The 13,433-nt window shown below is 38.7% G+C and overlaps 1 protein-coding gene across 3 annotated transcripts in view; it reads left to right on the top strand.

Moving 5' to 3' along the window:
* ADGB (androglobin) overlaps positions 1–13,433 on the top strand; it is a 217,516-nt gene that overhangs the window by 192,304 nt on the left and 11,779 nt on the right. For 2 of the 3 annotated variants that reach the window (XM_089332586.1, XM_008263619.5), the window contains 4 exons: positions 1,689–1,861; positions 5,495–5,671; positions 6,526–6,628; positions 7,907–8,053. In XM_089332586.1, coding sequence (XP_089188712.1) covers positions 1,689–1,861; positions 5,495–5,671; positions 6,526–6,628; positions 7,907–8,053 — 600 coding nt within the window. The remainder of the gene's footprint in view (positions 1–1,688; positions 1,862–5,494; positions 5,672–6,525; positions 6,629–7,906; positions 8,054–13,433) is intronic. The other variant, XM_008263621.5, reaches the window with a different exon arrangement.

The following is a 13,433-nucleotide window of genomic DNA, read 5'->3' as shown; positions in this document are numbered from 1 at the left end:
GAGCTGCAGGTGAAGGATCGTACTGCAACATCTGTGGATGGTACGGAAGGCCTAGCAATACCAAAAGGTAAAAATCCTGAAACCCGAGGCTTCCATTTCTATGCAAGCAGTGTTTCCTCAACTGTAAAGTTTTGGCTGTCAGGGATACCGAAGAACATAGGGGAAAAGTGCCCTTTGTGGCCTCCTCTACCCTGTAGCCTGGGTTTCTGATGAAAGAAGGTTTTATCCTGTAACTCCTAGAAATGCCTTTGTCTTTTTTCTCCTCTTGACCTGGTTCCAAAGCTCCTTATCTCTAACCTTTGCCCTTGTCCTTGTTCTCATTTAAATAACCTTGTTATCTTTCTGTAGGTTTATTTTTCTCACTTTTCCACTCACAAGTTAGACCAATGCATTTCTGTCTTGCCTGACCCCATCACTGGAAAGAGTCAGACTGCTTAGAGTGGAATCTTGCTTCCTTTGCAGAGCTCTGGTAATCCCATGCAGTGATGTTCCAGTCAGCTGCGAGACACAGCCTGTGTAGGAAGCAATGGCACAAAACAGCAATCAAAATTTACCTGGACTGGTGTTACTAATACCAGAAAAAAAAAAAAAAACAAATTTTAAGACAAAAGAAAGCTACTAGAAACAAAAAAGATTTTACAATAGAATTCAAAATACAGGACCAAAAAGTGTTAGAAATGAAAGAAAAAAAAAGATAATTGAGCAATAATAATTATTACTTTCAATACTCTAACTTTAATAATGGATAGTGCAAGCAAACAGAAAATCAGTATGGTAATAGAAGACTTGGGTAACACTGTAAACTCACTTGACCTGACTGATTTCCATGGAATACTTCACTCAATAACAGCAAAATATATATTCTTATCAAGTATGCGTGTGGACCTTTGTGCAAGACAGGCCATATAGAAAGCAATTAAACAAGTCTCAATAAATCTAAAAAGTATGGATATTATACAAGTGTATTCTGTAGTCATAATTAAGGAAATTGGAAATTATCAAGAAATAAATTTTGGAATTTCACAATGCTATGTGGAAATTAAACAACAGATTCCTGAGCAATAGGCAAAAAACAGAACTCACAAGAGAAATTGAGAGGTGTTTAGCAAGGGATGGAAAAGTAAATAAAACACATTAAGATAAGGAATGCAGTGGAAGCAGTGCGAGAGGAATTTATAGTTACAAATAACTACTTTTAAAAACATATTAAATCAATAAGTTTCTGCCTGAAAAAGAACTGTAAAGTTAAAATAAAAAGAAAAGAAAACTAAGGCCAAAGCAAGCATAAGGAAGAGTATAAGATTAGAAAAGGCCTGAATTCAGTGTTGTGCTGGAGGTACAAGCCAGAGCAATCAGCAAGAAATGAAATAAAATGTATATATATTATAAATAATTTGATACTAGCAATGTTTGCATAACGTTATGAATATACCAAAGACCAAAGTCAACAACTTAATGACCTCAATGGTGAGCACATGGTATATGACTTACCTCATTTTTATAAAAACAAGTCAACATCTTTTATAATACCAAACAGATCCTTATTTGGATTTATTTTTAAGGAGAGAAATTCAAATGGAGAAATTCAAATGTGTTACATTTTCCTTGCTTGCTCTCCTTGATCCTTCATAAAATGATTTTATTGTTATATCATGATTCACTGGTTTTCATTTTTACATCTCTTCCAGCTCATGCAGAGAAACATGAAGAATTAATTACGATGGGAAGCCCGGATTCCCATGCCAGCAGTGACAGTCAGAAATCTTCAGGAACATCTAAAACAACAAGGAAGGGCAAAGAAAAGTCTTCCGAGAAAGACAAGACAGGCAAGGAGAAACCAGCACCTCGCTTTGACCCTCAGGTGGGCGTAATACTTTTTTCCTTATGCAGCCACTTAATGAACATTGGTTCTTTGGGTCTCTGCTTGCCCATCTTTCCTGGGGACAAAACAGTGAAAACTTCATCTCCTTGATTCCAGCAGTCAGCTCTAGATTTCTTGGAGATATTTCAAGAAACCTTTCCTAAGCTTTTGTCGCTCCCCCTCTTCACGGAGGAACGACACTAAACCCTGCCTAGGTTTCCTATCCGAGTCACGGCACCATTATGTCGCTCCCCGTCTTCGCGGAGGAACGACACTAGACCCTGCGCTGTTCTTTTGTCTGCTCGGCCCTCCCCGGGTTTGCTGCTGGTTCTTCCTGGGTTGGCTACCAACCCTTCCACCTCCGTGGAAGGGCGGTTCCCCCTGCCACTTTCCCCACTTCCGCGGGGGAGCGGCACACCGCCGGCCGGCTCTCTGGGGGCTGCACAGGTGTTCCTTCAGATAGATGTTCCCCTTAGATGTTCCTGGTGCATGTTGTCTCTCTCCTCCTTTATAGTCCTCTTCCACCAATCCCAACTCTGCTACCCACACGCCGAGTACGCTGCTCTCCTCCAATCAGGAGCAGGATCAGCTCCTGCAGGTTACTGGTCGAACTGGAGGCAGCTGTGTAGAAGCTGTTTCCTCCTCTCTCAGCGCCATATTGTGGGAGAGCAGATGCATAGAATAAGTCTTAATTCGAGTAACTTAGTCTAGTCCGAGTTGCTCCCCACAGCTTTTTTCCCAGTTCAATATTGGAAAACATGAATTGAGGTGGGTGTTTGGCCTAACAGTTAAAACACCCATATCCCATATTGGAATGCCTAGGTTTGATATGTGGCTCTGCTCTTAACTCCAGCTTTTTATTAATGCAGACACCAGGAGGCAATGGTGATGGCTCAAGTAGTTACTGCCACCCAAATAGGAGATTAGTGTTACAACCCTGGCTCCAGATCAAAGTGTGGAAATTTGGAGTGGAGAACCAGCAGATAGGGACATGCTGTACTATCTCTATCTGATGTCCATCTGTCTATCATCTCTATCTCACTCTGTTATTTGTCTTTCTGGCTCACAAAAGAATAAATCTTTTTTAAGCTTAATTGAATAGGGCAATATTCTTGGAATGTGGGCTTCTAACATGAATATGATATAGTCACAGCTCCACAAACACCCAAAGTCTAACAGGGTAAACAGAGACTATTAATGCTAGACATTGTGCAGTGATAGAAAGGGTAGGTACCTAACCCAGCCTCTTCCAGGAGGAACTGAACCTTATTGAATCAATGAGTACAGACAGGCTAAGGAAAACATGAACTCAATCAGTGCATATTTTTGCAGCATGAGGTTGAAGGGTGGGTGAGAGTAACCTGGAAGAAAGCACTGAGCCCTATTAGAAGACTGGGCATTTAAGACAGCCTAGATTCCACAATGCTTTCAGAGGGCCAGTTACATAACTGCAGTGGTTATGGGAAAGAAATGCAAATTTGAGGAGTGCAAACTCAGGCCTAAAGGCATTCAAATTCAAGTGACATAAAAACACTGCACACAAATTAAGATATCCACAATGACAAAATCTTTAATTGCTTTGATCAGTGCAAAGGTTAAGCAAGACTGGAACATGGGGCATTTAAAACTGTACTGACACAATCAGACTTACATTTCAGATACCAGGTAGCTTTTATAAGTCTGGATTTTAAGGGGATAAAGCTAGAGATGAAGGAACCATTCAAGAAAGTATTATAGTAGTCCAACCATCAGAATGCAAGATGCACCAGGTATAGAAAAAAAGAATGGAAGGAGAGGACAGATCAAGAATCATTTAGGAAACAAAAAAGAAGTGTCCTTTTTAGTACAAAGTGGGTGTTAAAAACAAGAGGGAGGGGCTGGCGCTGTGGTGCAGTGGGTTAACGCCCTGGCTTCAAGGGCCAGAATCCCACATGAGCAATGGTTCTAGTGCCGGCTGCACCACTTCTGATCCAGCTCTCTGCTATGGCCTGGGAAAGCAGCAGAAGATAGCCCAAGTTCTTGGGCCCCTGCACTCGCACGGGAGACCCGGAAGAAGCTCCTGGCTCCTGGCTTCAGATCGGTGCAGCTCCAGCCATTATAGCCAGCTGGGAAGTAAACCAGCAGATGAAAGACCTCCCTCTCTCTCTGCCTTTCCTCTCTCTATGTAACTCTGACTTTCAAATGAATAAATAATTCTTAAAAAAAAAAAAAAAAAAACAAGAGGGAACAGAGTTTAACACCAAGGTTTCCAGAAGGAGTGTATCAATGGGATGACTGTACTACTAGTAAAATTGATAATAAAGGAAAATTAGCAAACAATAAGAAGATAGGATGATTCAGTTGCCCCAGACTCCACAATTGGAAAAACCTATCCACTTGCATTTGAAAGATTTTACTTGGAGTTTATCACTAGAGACATGGAGAACTGAACAAGCTTAACCGAGGTCTTAGCCCTGTGGTTAACACATGTGGTCTTCCCATAAGTGTCTTCAAAGTACCCCCTTCCTCCCAGAAAAGTGTTTGACAGACTCATTTATTAAGAAATTTAAAAGACAATAAAAGATAATGCATTGTGTTCTATACAAAGGAAGACAGAGAAAGACTTGCAATTCCACAGTTGGTTGTCCTAAGACCATATGGGAATATTGTTGAAAGCAAAATCTTCTCAGGGACACTGAAACAAAACTGAATCCAAAAACTTTATCCAGGGGTTGCACTCACCCCTCCTTCCCCAACTCTGTTTTTTGACATGGACCATTGACAAACTCTCAACCTATGTAAAGTGCTCCGTAACCACATCAGTTTTAAGGCTCTCCCCACCTGCTTGCCACCAATGAGCCTTTCCCTGGAGAAATTGTCAAGCCCTGCTATTTCCAGCCTATGGTCCATTTAAGTGATTTTATGAAACATCAAAATGTTGACTTTCATAATAAATATATAGCAAGTATATTCAGATATGGAAATAATTGATAGTCCTCCTCTCCAGTTCCTGAAAAATGCCATGAGTAAGCATAAATATAATTTATAATTTTACTTTGTACAAGTTACATACAGGAAAATATACAAATCTCAATAATACAATGGGTTTCAATAAGTGTATTTACCATGTAATCCTTGCCTCTGCCAAGGTATAGATTATAGATCATTTCTACAAGTTTACAAATTCTCTCAAACATCCTTGCGGTTGATTGTGTCACCCCTTCTCCTGACCTCATCAAATACTGATCTACTTTCTGTCAGCATAGATTTGCTTTGCCTCTTCTGATATTTCATACAAAAAGTCATACCACATGTACTCTTTTGTGTTCAACCTCTTCATCATGATATAATGTCTGTGTACAAGATTCAACTGAATTTTAGTGTATATCAATAGTTTATTACTCTAAGGTTAAGTGGCACCCAATTATATGTGTATATTATAAATTATTTATTCATCTGTTAATGGATACTTATGTTGTTTCCATTCTTGTTATTATTGTGGATAAGACTGCAATGAAGATTTTTTATAAGCCTACAAATAGATGTTTTCATTACTCTTGGGTAAATAACAACTAGTGAAACTGTAGATTATGAAGTGAAATTAGACCCCTTTGAAAGCAGAAAGCATTCACCCCAAATCGTTTATTTTATCAGATATCTACTGTTCACTCTCAACAAGAAGACCCAAATAAACCCTACTGGATTTTGAGGTTGGTCACTGAACACAATGAATTTGATTATTTTGAAGTGAAAAAAGATACAGAACGAGCAGATGAAATCCGAGCCATGAAGCAAGCCTGGGAATCAACTGAGCCAGGAAGAGCAATCAAGGTCATCCAACTCTGACAAGTTGTCACTTTTTACTTTTCATCCTTAGGCATGGTCTGAAAGAAGAGCCATGTTGGCAAAAACATATAATCTTTCAGTTAGGGATGGTATCTGGAATTTTATCAGACATTGATCAACTAAACTACATCTCAACACATTGTGAAATATTACCTTCTTGATACCAGGAGGAATTGCAAAAGCAAAGTACATAATGATGATACTTATAGGCCCGATTATGCACTACCTCTTGTCATATAGGCAGGACTATATCAACATCTGTTCTTAACACTGCCAAATAGGAAAGCATAAACCTGTGTAACAGATGCTTGCATATAATTTGAGCATCCTTAGATCTGCCTAGATAAAATGCATTAATTGCCACCTTACTGCCACAGTGAAGCATTCTGGCTTATCTAATTGTTCCACATCACAACTCAGTGTCATTGAAGCAGATGAAAAAGATCCAAGAACAGTAAGATAGCAGTTTTAATAGTTCTTCTTCATCCATTCATTCTCAATAATAACTGTCAAAATCATGAATGATTCACATTTTGAATTTCTTTGAAAATTAAGAAGAGCTACTCAGATTGAAACTGCCCCATTCAATTCACATTTTCCTGTTTCATTTGAGTATCATTAATATGTTATTGCCTGCATTGGCTATTGATTTTCAAAGAGCTTAAAAAACTAAGGGGTGGACATTTGCCTAGTAGCTAACATGCCTACCTTTGGTATCTGAATCCTTGGGTTCAATTCCCAGGCATTCTCTCTTTCGTCTTTATGTCTCTCCTGATCAATTATTTTTTTAAATGATAACCATTTCTTTAAATAAATAATTGGTAACTTTTGTCCTTTAGGCTGCTCAGGCTCGTTTGCACTACCTCAACCAGTTCTTTAAGAAAACACCTTATTCTGAGAGAGGGCCTACGACTGAGAGCCAAACTAAAGCTGCAGACGAAGGTCAGTGAGTCCTGCGCCACTGTCTCAGAGCACACAGCTGTCTCATGAACTTTTTTAAAAATACCCAGTGGGTCTTGCTAGGTTACAAGGAAACATTGCAGAATCTCTTCTCTTCAGGATTCTAGAAAGTTGCACAATTTCAGATAATCATATGACCAGTGCTTCAATGATCAAATCACTTTCATTTAGTTTCTTGTTAAATTCTGCATCTTCTTCTCCTAAGTAGGCATTTGTCCCATTTAAGAAAAGATGAAACAAGAGATAAGGGCATAACCTAGTTAGATGGTGCCATATTGAACCTGAATGCAGGATCACTACTGTGTGTTTGGCACTTTTCTAATAACAATAACAAGAAGATAATAGTACAGTTAACTGTGTTTAGGGAGCAATTGCTTTGAGCCTGGCACTAGGCCTTACATACTTTATTTTATTACATCAACCTATTGAAGTGTATGAGGTTACCTCAAAAAGTTTGTGGAAATAGGATTCAAAACTAAGTTCATTTTGGTGCAAAAATCTTTGAAATTCATGTATATGAAGGCTCTTCAAAAAGTTTGCAGGTCTTTTAATTACTCCCGTATTATGGCCTTTCATTCAAAGCAGACTATAACATGAGTTAGCTCATCTGTGACTGATAAATAACAGAATACTATCTACATAGGTGGACATCATGGTAGGTTATGTACTTTTCCTAGGGATCTGGAAGTGGGAGTAGAATTACAAAGTTAAAGAAAAACCTCCTCTCTTTATGACTTCATATGCAAGAGCCCTTTTTGTCAATATTTTGGGGCAATTTTAAATAAGGGCCTACACACTGATCCCCCTCCCTAGAGAGGAGTTCCCCATCTATGCACAGTTCTCGGCACAGGCCTGTGGCACATCCTCCAAGGCCCATCTTAACAACCATTCTCACAGTTCAAAGATCCCATTTCCATCTAGGTTATCGCAACTCAAAAAGCCTCCATGTATATTGTGAATGTTTGCTATCCTGAGGCAGCTTCCAGAAGCATTGTCTGCCTGGGCCATCCCTGTCATCTTTGAAGGTACCAGTGATTGCTCTCACTAGTGCTCTGATTAGAAGTCGCCAGACTTTCAAGTCATCTGCTCCAGACCTGTGTGCCCATAAGCAAGCCCTGTTATTGTTTGCACCTGTCTTTGCCAAACACAGGCTTTTCCACTAATATAAATGTTATGCTGTAGGAGAGACACCTTTAGGTAGTATGTAAGAGTCAGTTGCAAAGAGTCCTCTTTCAGACACCAAAGGAATGTCGCCAACAGGAGAAGGAAGTTTGCTGTGGAAGAAGTGGCAGATGAGCAAGGGCTTGAAGGATCTCACAAAATCCATAAACAACGAGAGTGCAGGAACATCCTCAACCCCATCTGGGAAGGAAGAGCGCGAACAGATCAGGAAGAAGGAGAATGTCAGTAAGTGCTGCTCTCACTGGGGAGGTGCAACGGTTTTGGAAAAAAAAGTTCTGGAAAAGATCAACACAAACATGTGATGGCTGGGGCAAGAAAAATAGAAAAAAATCTGTATTTTTGATTCATAGGTCTTCATTTTTCCTATCAGAATAATTTCCTTGAGAATCTGATACATGCTTAACCTAAAGATAAATGAGACAAACAAATGAGCAGGTGTCCATGTACACACTTTCTGTGTCAACAATTACTAAAAATAAAATGTTAGTGTTCACATAGACACCTACAGTCATCATTGTATGTAGATCCATTTTGTTTTATTCATAGCACACAACAAGATGGAATTTCTTCTTACTGTTTACAACAAATTTTAAGTATTCAGTTTCTAAAATGTTGGAATTTTCAGTGGTGCACAGGCCACACTGACTTGTTTATTTCTGAATGGATTTGTATTTGTTCATTAAAATGAAACAAAATCCGTGATAAAAGTGTTAAAGGGAAATGCTTTTCCACACGTTTAGAGTCCATGATGAAGAATCCTTCATAAGCAGCGCCCAGGCTCTTTCTATCCCAAAGGGACTAAATGTCTTTCTGAAAAAAGAAAAATATATATTTATCTATTTTCATTTTTTAAAAGGCAAAGAGAAAGAGAGAAACTCAGAGATAGAGACCGATCATCCATCCACTATTTCACTCCTCAAATGCTCCCAAGCAGCCATGGCTAGGCCAGACCTACACCAGAAGCCCAAAACTCCATCCACTTCTCCCATGTGCATGACAGGGACTCAAGTACTTGAGCCATCTGCTGCCTCCTGAGGTGCACATTAGCAGGAAGCTGGATGGAAGGTAGAAGACATAAGACCCAAACAAGGCACTCTAATATGGGCTGCAAGTGTCGCAAGCAGGAATTTAAGCCCATGCGCCAAATTCCACCCTTAAGTTTCTTACTTGACTGATATATTTGGAAACAACAACTGAGCCTCCCATGGGGACGCAAGTCCATTTGGTTTCTCCCAGAGAGCATCACCCATGACTGAGCTGGAGGAGTCAGCCACCTCTCTTGCTCTGACCATGGTCCACTTGCTTCTCAAATCTAATTACAGTCTGATTAAATCTATGTAAAAGTGGCTTAAGCACCGCTGTGACTCTGGCATCCCATATGAGAGTGCTGTTCCAAGTCCCATCTGCTCTGCTTCCAAATCAGCTTCCTGCTAATGTGCCTGGGAAGGAAGTGGATGATGACCTAAATACTTGAGCCCTTCCATTCATATGAGAGACCAGGATGGCATTCCTGGCTCTTGTTTTTAGACTGGTTTAGACCTGGCAGTTGGAGCCAACTGGGGAAGTTAAGCAGTAGATGGAAGATCTCTCTCTCTCTCTCTCTAGCATTTTGCCTCTCGAACAATTAAATTAGTAAATCTTTTTTTTAAATGTCAAGTATGGAATATCTTAGTTTCTCTACTTGTTCAGAACCTAGGCTGGAGTGCACATTTTAGAAGGAAACATCCTCAGAAACATCAACAATGGTTCTCTTCCCCAAATTGCTAAATTAATCTGTGAATTTCAAAATTAAAAAGTATGTAAAGCAAAAGCATAGACTTGAAAACTACAATAAAGATTTATTTATTTACTAGAAAGTCAGAGTTACAGAGATAGAAATAGAGACAGAGAGAGAGATCATCCATCCATGGCTTCACTCCCCAATGTCTGCCATACCCAGGGCTAGGCCAAGTAGAAACGATCAGCCAGGAGTTTCAATCAGGTTTCTAATGGGGATAGAGGAGTCATCTTCCACTGCTTTCTCAGCCACATTAGTGAAGAACTGGGACTATGAGTGGAGCAACAGGGACTGAAACTATAGCCCATATGGAATGCCAGCATCACAGCCAGGGGCTTAACGAGCTACATCACAATGCCAGACTAAAACAAAAACATAAAAAAGATCAAGTGAAAGAAGAGCTGTTTTTTTTTTTTGAACAAATGAACAAAATCGATGCACCAGTGGCCCAAAAAACCAAAACAAGGTAGTAGGGTAGACCCAAATTAAGCAAATCAGGTGAAAAAGGAAATGTTACAATGGTTACCACAGAAATAAAAATAATATTCAGGAATTAGATCAAATAACTATATGTGAACAAATTCATAAATCTGGAAGAAATGTATAGATTTCTGGACATTTGCAATTTAACAAAATTGAGACATGAAGACATAGAAAACATAAAAAGACCAATAACTAAGATGGAGATTGAAGCAGTAATAAAGACATAACCAAAAGAAAAGTCCAGGAACAGATGGCTTCATTGCTGAATTCTACCAAACTTTTTTTTTTATTTGACAGGTAGAGTTATAGACAGTGAGAGAGAGAGAGAGACAGAGAGAAAGGTCTTCCTTCCCTTGGTTCACCCCCCAAATGGCCACCACAGCTGGCACTGTGCCAATCTGAAGCCAGGAGCCAGGTGCTTCCTCCTGGTCTCCCATGTGGGTGCAGGGGCCCAAGCACTTGGGCCATCCTCCACTGCCTCCTGGGCCACAGAAGAGAGCTGGAGTGGAAGAGGAGCAACTGGCACTAGAACCGGTGCCCATATGGGATGCTGGTGCCACAGGCAGAGGATTAAGCAAGTGAGCCATGGTGCCGGCCCCAAAATTCTACCAAACTTTTAAAAGAAGGACTAATGTCAATTTTTCTTTAACAATTCATAACAATGGAAAGGGAGGGGTTCCTACCAAACTCCTGTGAAACCAGCATTAACTTAATTCCAAAATCAGAAAAAGGTACAATCAAGAAGGAGAAATATAGACCAATACCTCTGATGAACATTGATGCAAGAACCCTTAACAAATTACTAGCTAATCAAATCTAACAACATATCAAAATGATTATCCCTCCCCAGAACAAGTGGGATTTGTCCCAGGATGGTTCAACATATGCAAATCAATATACTTCTGGAAATATTACCCAGAACAATTAGGCAAGAGAAATAAATCAAAGAGATACAGATTGGAACGGGGGAAGTCAAAGTACCCTGTTTGTGGATGACGTGATCATTTATATAAGGGATCCAGATGACTCCACTTAGAGACTATTGAATTTATAAGATATTGGTAAAGTAGAAGATAATAAAATCAGCACAGAAAAATCAATAGCGTTTGAATACACCAACAATGTTATGGCTGAGAAAAAAACTTGTAAAATCAGTACCATTCACAATAGCAAAATAAATAAATAAATAAAATGGGATAAATTTAACTGAGGATATGGATGATCTTTACAATGAAATTTATAAAATATATATAGAAGAAAACTCAAGAAAACGAAAGACTCTTCCATGCTTATGGATTGGAAGAATTAATATCATCCAAACGTCTGTACCACCCAAAGCTATTTACAGATTCATTGTAGTACCAATTCAAATACCAAGCATGTTCTTCTCAGACCTAGAGAAATGGTTCAGAAATTCATATGGAAGCAAAAGAGACCTGAGATAGCTAAAACTATGTTACTGAACGAAAACAAAACCAAAGGCATCACAATACCAGATTTTAAGACATACTACAAAGTAGTTATAATTGAAACAGCCTGGTCCTGGCACAAATATAGACATATGGCCCAGTGGAACAGAATAGAAATCCCAGATACCAACCCACACTTCTACAACCAACTAAGGATCTAAAATCACTCCCTGGAAAAAGAAGTCTCTTCAACAAATCATATTAGGAAAATTTGATTTCCACTTGCAAACATATGAAACAAAACCCTTATCTTACACCCTATACAAATAGCAACTCTCAGGACATAAAACATACTAGAGGAAAACAAATTATGAGAGGAAATTTTAGGGGAAGCAGTGCAAGATATTGGCATATCAAAGACCTCCTAGATAAGACCCTGGAAGCAAAGGCAATAGAAGCAAAGATAGACAAATAGGATTATACCAAGTTAAAAAGCTTCTGAACAGCAAAGGAAACATTCAACAAAGTGGAGAGGCAACTGATGGAATGGGAGAAAATATTTGCAATCTATGCATCTGATAAAGGATTAAATCCAGGATATATAAGCAGTTCAAGAAACTCAACAACAATAAAACAAGCAATCCAGTTAAGAAATGGGCAAAAGACATTAACATGCATTTTTCAAAGCATGAAATACAAATGGCCCAACAGATATGTGAAAAACTGCTTTGGATCACTAGCCATCAGGGAAATGGAAATAAAAACCACAATAATATAATATAGATCATAATACATATTATATATAATAATAACCTCTGCTCAGTTAGCATGTATATATACAAAGATAAAAATTCCAAGTACCAATAAGGATGTGGGGAAAAAGTAACCTAATATGCTGCTGGTAGGAAAGTAAACTAGTACAACTATTGTGGAGTATGGTCTGGAGGTTCCTAAAAAATCTACATTAAGATCTACAGATATCAATGAACAATTAAAATGAAATTTACAGGACAATTTTTATTACAATATCATCAGTAATAAGTGTTTAGAGGGGATGGCACTGTGGTAAAGCAGGTAAAGCCACTGCATGCGATGTCAAATCAAAATTCTAGCAGCTATTTTATGGAATTTGAAAAGCTGACACCAAAATTTATATGGAAATGCAAAGGACCCAGAATGGTCAAAATAATTTTAAAAAAAGAAAAACCAAGTGTGAGAAGAATATGCTCAACTTGATTAGGAGTAGCTATCAGCACTGTATGAGTAACATACTTAACCATGAGGAACTAGAGACATTTCCAGTAAGACAGGAAGAAGGCAAGTGTGTTCCCTCTCTTCATTCAGTATCATACTCAAAATCTCATCTAACGCAGTAAGGTAAAAATGAGTTAAGGGTAAACCAATTAATAAAGAAACAATAAAACTCTATGGAGGAAATCTGAAAAAATCCTGCTAGAACTAGTAACTGATTATAACGAAGGTTGCAGGCTATGACGTTAATATACAAGACAAAATCATTTCCTATATACAAATAATGTATAAATGGAAACTTAAAGTTAAAAACACTACTATTTGCTTTAGTACCATCAAAAATAAAATACGTAAGTAAAATCTAACAAAGATATATATATATATATATAGATAGATATATAGATATATAAATAAATTAGGAAAACTGCAAAACTATAATTAAAAAAGAATTAAATAAATGGAGAGATACTGTATGGTCATAGTTCAGAAAACTATTGTCAGGCCAGTGCTGTGGTGCAGCAGGTTAAATCCCTGGACTGAAGCACCGGCATCCCATATGGACACCAGTTCTAATCCCGGCTGTTCCTCTTCTGATCCAGCTCTCTGCTATGGCCTGGGAAAGCAGTACAAGATGGCCCAAGTCCTTGGACCCCTGCATCCGTGTGGGAGACCCAGAAGAAGCTCC

The sequence above is a fragment of the Oryctolagus cuniculus genome, chromosome 5, assembly GCF_051225735.1.
Source record: "Oryctolagus cuniculus isolate XC-2025 breed Fujian yellow rabbit chromosome 5, ASM5122573v1, whole genome shotgun sequence".
NCBI lineage: Eukaryota > Metazoa > Chordata > Mammalia > Lagomorpha > Leporidae > Oryctolagus > Oryctolagus cuniculus.
Note: the sequence above shows the minus strand (reverse complement) of the source record. Positions and strands in the feature narration are given on the sequence as shown.